General features: G+C 40.2%; 1 protein-coding gene across 2 annotated transcripts in view; it reads left to right on the top strand.

Annotated features, from left to right (window-relative positions):
• The first annotated feature begins 1994 nt into the window (after positions 1-1994).
• Positions 1995-10000, top strand: part of tns2a (tensin 2a) — a 175144-nt gene continuing 167138 nt past the window's right edge. For both annotated transcript variants that reach the window (XM_062054651.1, XM_062054650.1), the window contains exon 1: positions 1995-2462. In XM_062054651.1, the coding sequence (XP_061910635.1) occupies positions 2334-2462 (129 nt within the window). In that variant the 5' untranslated portion in view covers positions 1995-2333. The remainder of the gene's footprint in view (positions 2463-10000) is intronic.

The raw sequence follows: 10000 nt of genomic DNA, 5'->3' as shown, positions 1-10000 counted from the left end.
CCTTTAGGCAGCATAGAACGCTTTTTTCCCAGTTTGTTGGTGCAAAACACTGAAAGACGCCATATGAAACAATGTTGGGGGTTTGCTGCAAACGTAATTTGCAGTCTGAGCTCATGTCTGAGAGCAGAGAGGGGGTCTGAGGGAGGTTTTTTTTTTTAGGGGGGGGGGGCTCCTGGGGGGCGTTGTTGAGGCAATAATAACAAAAAGTGGAGGCTGGGTGGAGGTGAAGGAGAATTTGCCTTTTAAGGGGGTCCGCTTTCTGTCTCTCTGCTCGTGCAAGCCTTGTGAGCTCCTGCACACAAACACTGAGCAGGACTTTCAAAACAAACAGCAAGTTGTGGAATAGTTTCCAGACAAACATAGATCTGAGGTAGTTTACATCGTGGCAAAAACACTACGCGCTTGTCTAGGGCCGCACATTTTCAATAGCTCCATACATTTGAAGCATTGCCGGGTTTAAAGGCCTACTGGAATGCATTTTTATTTATTTAAACGGGGATAGCAGATCCATTCTATGTGTCATACTTGATCATTTTGCGATATTGCCATATTTTTGCTGAAAGGATTTAGTAGAGAACATCGAGGATAAAGTTTTGGTCGCTGATAAAAAAAAAAGCCTTGCCTGTACCGGAAGTAGCGTGACGTCGCAGGTTGAAAGGCTCCTCACATTTCCACATTGTTTACACCAGCAGCGAGAGCGATTCGGACCGAGAAAGCGACGATTACCCCATTAATTTGAGCCAGGATGAAAGATTCGTGTATGAGGAACGTTAGAGTGAAGGACTAGAATGCAGTGCAAGACATATCTTTTTTCGCTCTGACGTAACTTAGGTACAAGCTGGCTCATTGGATTCCACACTTTCTCCTTTTTCTATTGTGGATCACGGATTTGTATTTTAAACCACCTGGGATACTATATCCTCTTGAAAATGAGAGTCCAGAACGCGAAATGGACATTCACAGTGACTTTTATCTCCACGACAATACATTGGCGAAGCACTTTAGCTACGGAGCTAACGTGATAGCATTGGGCTTAACTGCAGATAGAAACAAAAGAAATAAACCCCTGACTGGAAGGATAGACAGAAGATCAACAATACTATTAAACCATGGACATGTAACTACACGGTTAATACTTTCCAGCCTGGCGAAGCTTAACAATGCTGTTGCTAACGACGCCATTGAAGCTAACTTAGCTACGGGACCTCACAGAGCTATGCTAAAAACATTAGCTATCCACCTACGCCAGCCAGCCCTCATCGGCTCATCAACACCCGTGCTCACCTGCGTTCCAGCGATCGACGGAGCGACGAAGGACTTCACCCGATCATCGATGCGGTCGGCGGCTAGCGTCGGATAGCGCGTCTGCTATCCAAGTCAAAGTCCTCCTGGTTGTGTTGCTGCAGCCAGCCGCTAATACACCGATCCCACCTACAGCTTTCTTCTTTGCAGTCTTCATTGTTCATTAAATTGCAAAAGATTCACCAACACAGATGTCCAGAATACTGTGGAATTATGAGATGAAAACAGAGCTTTTTGTATTGGGATACAATGGTGTCCGAATACTTCCGTTTCAACGATTGACGTCACGCGCATACGTCATCATACATAGACGTTTTCAACCGGAAGTTCCCCGGGAAATGTAAAATGTCACTTTATAAGTTAACCCGGCCGTATTGGCATGTGTTGCAATGTTAAGATTTCATCATTGATATATAAACTATCAGACTGCGTGGTCGCTAGTAGTGGCTTTCAGTAGGCAACTTATCGTTATAAACCGGAGTAATGCAAAGACCGGAGTTTTGTTTATGTCCAGAAAAGGCCTGGCCCGGGTTCTCCGTACAAGAGGCTGAGTCACGGCGAGCATCCTATCAGGCGCCGTGTGCTTTTCCACACAATAGCAACAATGTGCTTTGGGATGGGAAAGCTGCCTCTGTCTTCGGGCAGGAAGCCCAAGGAGATGAGATGACGAGGGTAGGCGTGGGGGAGGCTAAGAACAGAGAGGTAATTGTATATATAAGAGAAGGGTGAGGTAAGCGAGCTGAGCGGGACGAGGCGGTAGAGCCGAGCAGATGGGTATGGGACAGTCGAAGGGAGTGAGTCAAGTGTGTGGAAGGCAGTGAAATGTGGATTTGAGCAAGAGGTGGTTTTAAAGTGGACTCGGAAAGGAAAGAGAGGAGTCAATGAGGGGAGGGTTGTTGTTGTGAGCGTATCCTCCAGCCAGGAAAAGGGAAGGGCCTCCATCTCAAAAAGCAGCTGCCCGGCCCGGGGAAACACCATCGGGGAGACGGTGTGGGGACAAGAGAGGGGAGACCCGGGAGCCGTCCACCTCCATGGGTTGCGTCCTGAGCTCGGATTGGTGCGGGGAGGACGTGGTGCAAGCGGTCCCCGTGGTCAGGACGGCTTCTGTGAAGAGCAGGAGCCTGGAGAGGAGTGACAGCGGGAGGATAAGATTGATGAAGGTCAGTGCCTGCATGTGGTCCGTCTTTTGGCTTGTTTACAACTCGTTTTGTCTGTAATGTTTACAGAAACGTGCGTGTGACGCTCACAGATACTCCAAATTGTCTGCAATGTTTACAAAAATGAGTAATTTTAGAAACCAAGTGCATGACGATCATTGCAGTCTTCAGAAAAACATGAGTTTTTCCTTGCCCATATGTGGGCTCTGTACCGAGGATGTCGTTGTGGCTTGTGCAGCCCTTTGAGACACTTGTGATTTAGGGCTGTATAAATAAACATTGATTGATTGATGTATGGGACGTTCATAACAACAAAACATACCGCATTTTTTGGAGTATAAGTCGCTCCGGAGTATAAGTCGCACCGGCCCAAAATGCATAATAAAGAAGGGAAAAAGACATATATAAGTCGCACTGGAGTATAAGTCGCAATTTTGGGGGAAATGTATTTGATAAAACCCAACAAAAAAGAATGAAGCTTATGGCAAGCAGAAAAATCACAGCATAAAATGTTTGGTGGACAAAATGAGACAAAGAAGGAGTGGCATAAAACACGTCTTTCTGTGGCAGCATCGGAGAAAGTTGTACATGTAAAAAACTATGATGAGTTCAAGGATTACTAAAAATTAGTAGGACAAAACGGTGCTTGCCAAATACCGTATTTTCGGAGTATAAGTCGCTCCGGAGTATAAGTCGCACCGGCCGAAAATGCATAATAAAGAAGGCAAAAAACCATATATATAAGTCGCACTGGAGTATAAGTCACAACTTTGGGGGAAATGTATTTGATAAAACCCAACAAAAAAGAATGAAGCTTATGGCAAGCAGAAAAATCTTTGTTTATTTGTACTATTATCCCTTAAATACGCATTGAGGCTGTAAAGTGTGTTCTGTCCAATTATTGGATTAATCGTACACACTAGTGTTGTCCCGATACCAATATTTTGGTATTTATTTCGATACTTTTCTAAATAAAGGGGACCACAAAAAAATTGCATTATTGGCTTTATTTTAACAAACAATCTTAGGGTACATTAAACATATGTTTCTTATTGCAAGTTTGTCCTTAAATAAAATAGTGAACATACAAGACAACTTGTCTTTTAGTAGTAAGTAAACAAACAAAGGCTCCTAAATTAGTCTGCTGATGTATGCAGTAACATATTGTGTCGTTCATCATTCTATTATTGTGTCAAAATTATTAAGGACAAGCGGTAGGAAATGAATTATTTATCTACTTGTTCATTTACTGTTAATATCTGCTTACATTCTCTTTTAACATGTTCTATCTACACTTCTGTTCAAATGTAATAATCACTTATTCTTCTGTTGTTTAGATGCTTTACATTAGTTTTGGATGATACCACACATTTGGGTATCAATTCGAGACCAAGTCGTTCCAGGATCATACATTGGTCATATTCAAAGTCTGTATGTGTCCAGGGACGTATTTCCTGAGTTCATAACAACAACAAAAAAAAAGAAGATTTTGTGATGCTAAAAAAATATTGACGTAGTCATAGTAGTATCGACTAGATACGCTCCTGTACTTGGTATCATTACAGTGGATGTCAGGTGGACCGGTACTTTTCAGAGGTGGTATAGTACATTAGTATCAAATATGCTTGATAAGAACTCCAGCAAATCAATAAAATCAACAAAGCTCACCTTTGTGTATTCACGCACAGCATAAAATGTTTGGTGGACAAAATGAGACAAAGAAGGAGTGGCATAAAACACGTCTTTCTGTGGCAGCATCGGAGAAAGTTGTACATGTAAAAAACTATGCTGAGTTCAAGGATTGCGGGAATTAGTAGGACAAAACGGTGCTTGCCAAATACCGTATTTTTCGGAGTATAAGTCGCTCTGGAGTATAAATCGCACCGGCCGAAAATGCATAATAAAGAAGGAAAAAAAACATATATAAGTCGCATTGGAGTATAAGTCGCATTTTTTGGGGGAAATTTATTTGATTAAACCCAACAAAAAAGAATGAAGCTTATGGCAAGCAGAAAAATCTTTGTTTATTTGTACTATTATCCCTTAAATACGCATTGAGGCTGTAAAGTGTGTTCTGTCCAATTATTGGATTAATCGTACACACTAGTGTTGTCCCGATACCAATATTTTGGTATTCATTTCGATACTTTTCTAAATAAAGGGGACCACAAAAAATTGCATTATTGGCTTTATTTTTAACAAACAATCTTACGGTACATTAAACATATGTTTCTTATTGCAAGTTTGTCCTTAAATAAAATAGTGAACATACAAGACAACTTGTCTTTTAGTAGTAAGTAAACAAACAAAGGCTCCTAATTAGTCTGCTGATGTATGCAGTAACATATTGTGTCGTTCATCATTCTATTATTGTGTCAAAATTATTAAGGACAAGCGGTAGGAAATGAATTATTAATCTACTTGTTCATTTACTGTTAATATCTGCTTACATTCTCTATTTACACTTCTGTTCAAAATGTAATAATCACTTATTCTTCTGTTGTTTAGATGCTTTACATTAGTTTTGGATGATACCACACATTTGGGTATCAATTCGAGACCAAGTCGTTCCAGGATCATACATTGGTCATATTCAAAGTCTGTATGTGTCCAGGGACGTATTTCCTGAGTTCATAACAAAAAAAAAAGAAAGAAGATTTTGTGATACTAAAAAATTTTTGACGTAGTCATAGTAGTATCGACTAGATACGCTCCTGTACTTGGTATCATTACAGCGGATGTCAGGTGGACCGGTACTTTTCAGAGGTGGTATAGTACATTAGTATCAAATATGTTTGATAAGAACTCCAGCAAATCAATAAAATCAACAAAGCTCACCTTTGTGTATTCACGCACAGCATAAAATGTTTGGTGGACAAAATGAGACAAAGAAGGAGTGGCATAAAACACGTCTTTCTGTGGCAGCATCGGAGAAAGTTGTACATGTAAAAAACTATGCTGAGTTCAAGGATTGCGGGAATTAGTAGGACAAAACGGTGCTTGCCAAATACCGTATTTTTCAGAGTATAAGTCGCTCCGGAGTATAAATCGCACCGGCCGAAAATGCATAATAAAGAAGGAAAAAAAACATATATAAGTCGCATTTTTTGTGAAAATGTATTTGATAAAAGCCAACAGCAAGAATAGACATTTGAAAGGCAATTTCAAATGTCTAAAGAATAGTGAACAACAGGCTGAATAAGTGTACGTTATATGAGGCATAAATAACCAACTGGTATGTTAACGTAACATATTATGGTAAGAGTCATTCAAATAACTATAACATATAGAACATGCTATACGTTTACCAAACAATCTGTCACTCCTAATCGCTAAATCCCATGAAATCTTATACGTCTAGTCTCTTACGTCAATGAGATCAATAATATTATTTGATATTTTACGCTAATGTGTTAATAATTTCACACATACGTCGCTCCTGAGTATAAGTCGCACCCCCGGCCAAACTATGAAAAAAAACTGCGACTTATAGTCCGAAAAACACGGTAGTCTGCGTTGTTTACAAATACGTGTGTGTTAAGTCCATTGAAGACTCTAAATCGCAATGTTTACAAAAACAACATAATTGAACTCTACAAGGCTCTAAGGTTTACAAGAACATGTTTTTTGACATATTTTGAAGACTAATTGCATAGGAAGATGTACTGTTAAGTTACGTTCATTGAATACTAAATTGTCCCTAAAGTTTACAAACACATGTTTGTCATGTAATTCATCTCCGCGTGGTCTTTATAAAAACTTGTAATTTTAGAAATTGAACATAAAAACATTTGTTTTGATTCAGTGAAGCTTCCTAATCGTCCGTATTGTTTATAATTATGTGTATGTTCCATCCATTAGAGACTCTAAGTTCAATGTCTACAAAGAAATGGAAACTGAAGACAAAACTAGTTAAGTTTACAAAAACACAATATTTAACGTCCATTCAAGTCTCTAAGTCGTCTGCAATGTTTACAAAAACTTGTAATGGTAAATGATGACATACTTTGAAGAATAATTGGTTGCAGACTTTAAAAAACATGACATTCATTAGTCTAAATTGTCCTTAAAGTGTACAAAAACATCAAAGGAATGTTATCAAACTCCATTTGGTCTTCAACGATTACAAAAAGTAGTATTTTTAGAAACTGAAGACAAAATTGGCATAAGTGCTGCCAAGAACATGTATGGGACATTCATTGAAGTCTTTGGCAATGTTTCCAAAGTCCTGTATGTGACATTCATGATACACTAAATTGTCTATGAAGTTTACAAACACATGTATGTTAGGCAATTGAATGCCACACGGTCTTTACACAAACTTGTCATTTTAAAGACTGAAGATTTGAGATTGTATGCATTGTTTACAAATGCGTGGATGTTACGTTTATTAGACTCTTGATTGCAATGTTTACAAAAACAACTAATCGAACTCGATGTTTATAAAGAAATGGAAACTGAAGACACAATTGGTAGTAAGGTTTACAGAAACACAGATTTGATGTCCATTGAAGTCTCTAAATTGTCTGCAATGTTTACAAAAGCATGTAAGAGTCAATGATGACATACTTTGAAGACTAATTGGTTGCAGACTTTAAAAACCAGACATTAGTTAGTCTACATTTTCCTCAAAGTTTACAAAAACATCAATGCAATGTAACTGAACTCCACTTGGTTTGCAGTGCTTACAAAAACAAATGTTTTTAAAAAAAACTGAAGACAAAATTGGTGTTTCCAAAATCTCTTTGCACTATGCGCTTCAGCATCCGCTAAAACTAAACATCGATTTGTTATCATAGCCACAGTTATAAGGCGAGATATGCTGACTGAAAGGTGACTGAGGTGTTGTGAAACAAACAGAATATTTTCCTTTGATTTATTATCCTTATATTAATGTGGAACAGTTTTGTTAATAAATGAGTGAAATTGACATTTTGAGGGCGCGTGTATTGATATCACATTATGCAGTTTACAAGCACAAATACGGTGTGAATCAATCCGTGCTGTTCGATGTCATCGAGTGCTGTAAGAAAAAGAACAAGAAATTTGAAAAACAACACAAATGGAGACACGTTTGTAAACACCAATGACATTGAATAGTCACACCGCTTCATTTTCTATGCCCCGTTCAGTTAATGATTGATTGATTGATTGAGACTTTTATTAGTAGTTTGCACAGTGAAGTACATATTCCGTACAATTTGATTATTTACATTTGATTATTAACAATCCGGGGAGGGTGTTAGTTTAGGGTTGAAGTTGCCTGGAGGTGAACTTTTATAGCGGTTTTGAAGGAGGATAGAGATGCCCTTTCTTTTATACCTGTTGGGAGTGCATTCCACATTGATGTGGCATAGAAAGAGAATGAGTTAAGACCTTTGTTAGATCGGAATCTGGGTTTAACGTGGTTAGTGGAGCTCCCCCTGGTGTTGTGGTTATGGCGGTCATTTACGTTAAGGAAGTAGTTTGACATGTACTTCGGTATCAGGGAGGTGTAGCCGATTTTATAGACAAGGCTCAGTGCAAGTTGTTTAACTCTGTCCTCCACCTTGAGCCAGCCCACTTTGGAGAAGTGGGTAGGAATGAGGTGGGATCTGGGGTGGAGGTCTAAAAATAACCTGACTAGCTTGTTCTGGGATGTTTGGAGTTTAGATTTGAGGGTTTTGGAGGTGCTAGGGTACCAGGAGGTGCATGCGTAATCGAAAAAGGGTTGAACGAGAGTTCCCGCTAGAATCTTCATGGTGCTTTTGTTGATCAGAGAGGAGATTCTGTAGAGAAATCTTGTTCGTTGGTTGACCTTTTTGATTACCTTGGTTGCCATTTTATCACAGGAAAGATTAGCCTCTAGAATGGAACCTAGGTAGGTGACCTCATCTTTCCTGGTGATAACAATGTCACCCACTTTTATAGTGAAGTCACTGACTTTCTTAAGGTTGATGTGGGACCCAAACAGGATGGATTCCGTTTTACCTAAATGTATGGATAGCTTGTTGTCAGTGAGCCAGGAGCAAGTTCTACAGAGTTCAGCACTGAGGATTTTCTCCACCTGTGACTTGTCCTTGTCGGATACCAGCAGGGCCGAGTCATCCGCAAACAAGATACCTGCTGGTTCAATGTTAGGCTTAGCTTTTAGCATATTTTTCCTTCAGACAGCATTCGGTGACCTCAAACAACAAGGCTCTGGATTGATTCACACTGGTTTTTCGTCTTTTGATACTGAAAAAAACTGGAAAAATTGATCTGGAAAGTCCTTAAAAAGTTCTTGAATTTGGCCACGGAAAAGGTGTACGAACCCTGAAAATATATTTTGTCCAAGTTGAAGGAATAAGGTCAACGTTTACATGTAGATCTGTGTCTACCAGACTACAATCTAGTCCCTGTGTGAGGACACAATAGGAGTGTTTACATTGAGTCATGGTGGATTGACACACTGAAGACAGTCAATGCATCTCTTGTCACTGACAATTACACAATCACTAATAGTCCTATCATCCATCCATTTACCACCGCTTATTCCCTTCGGGGTGGCGGGGGGCGCTGGAGCCTATCTCAGCTTCAATTGGGCGGAAGGCGGGGTACATCCTATCACATCTTACTACATTGTCAGACTATAGTCATGTTCCCTAAAACGCCCGTCCTCTGCCATCTGCGCTCCGTATTTATACACGCCTGCTTGGTCACACCGCACGTCCCGGCGGGGCCGAAGTCACATGGCGAGCACTGTGGGAATGCTGCGCCCTCTGGACCGCGTCAGTTGGCGGCCATTGACCCCACCTCTGCCGCTTAAGTAAATGTCTGTGGGAAGCAGTGCTCTCCCACTAAGAGATGTTGTCTCCTTCTGTTGATGTTTTTGTTGTAGAACGTTTGTCTCAGGGGTTGTTTTTTTTGTGTGAGAACAACTGCAATTCACATGACGTCCGGTAATAGCTTATACATTTTTTTTTTTTACAGTCCAGTTTCAACATGTCTTTGGAAGTATTCTACTGTACTTAAAGGCCTACTGAAAGCCACTACTAGCGACCACGCAGTCTGATAGTTTATATATCAATGATGAAATCTTAACATTGCAACACATGCCAATACGGCCGGGTTAACTTATAAAGTGACATTTTAAATTTCCCGCTAAACTTCCGCTTGAAAACGTCTATGTATGATGACGTATGCGCGTGACGTCACTAGTTAAACGGAAGTATTCGGACACCATTGTATTCAATACAAAAAAGCTCTGTTTTCATCTCATAATTCCACAGTATTCTGGACATCTGTGTTGGTGAATCTTTTGCAATTTGTTTAATGAACAATGAAGACTGCAAAGAAGAAAGCTGTAGGTGGGATCGGTGTATTAGCGGCTGGCTGCAGCAACACAACCAAGAGGACTTTGACTTGGATAGCAGACGCGCTATCCGACGCTAGCCGCCGACCGCACGGATGATCGGGTGAAGTCCTTCGTCCTTCCGTCGATCGCTGGAACGCAGGTGAGCACGGGTGTTGATGAGCAGATGAGGGCTGGCGTAGGTGGAGCGCTAACGTTTTTATCATAG

This window comes from Entelurus aequoreus, linkage group LG07 (genome assembly GCF_033978785.1).
Source record: "Entelurus aequoreus isolate RoL-2023_Sb linkage group LG07, RoL_Eaeq_v1.1, whole genome shotgun sequence".
Classification (NCBI taxonomy): Eukaryota; Metazoa; Chordata; class Actinopteri; order Syngnathiformes; family Syngnathidae; genus Entelurus; species Entelurus aequoreus.
The sequence above is the reverse complement of the archived record's forward strand: the minus strand, read 5'-3'. Positions and strand labels throughout refer to the sequence as shown.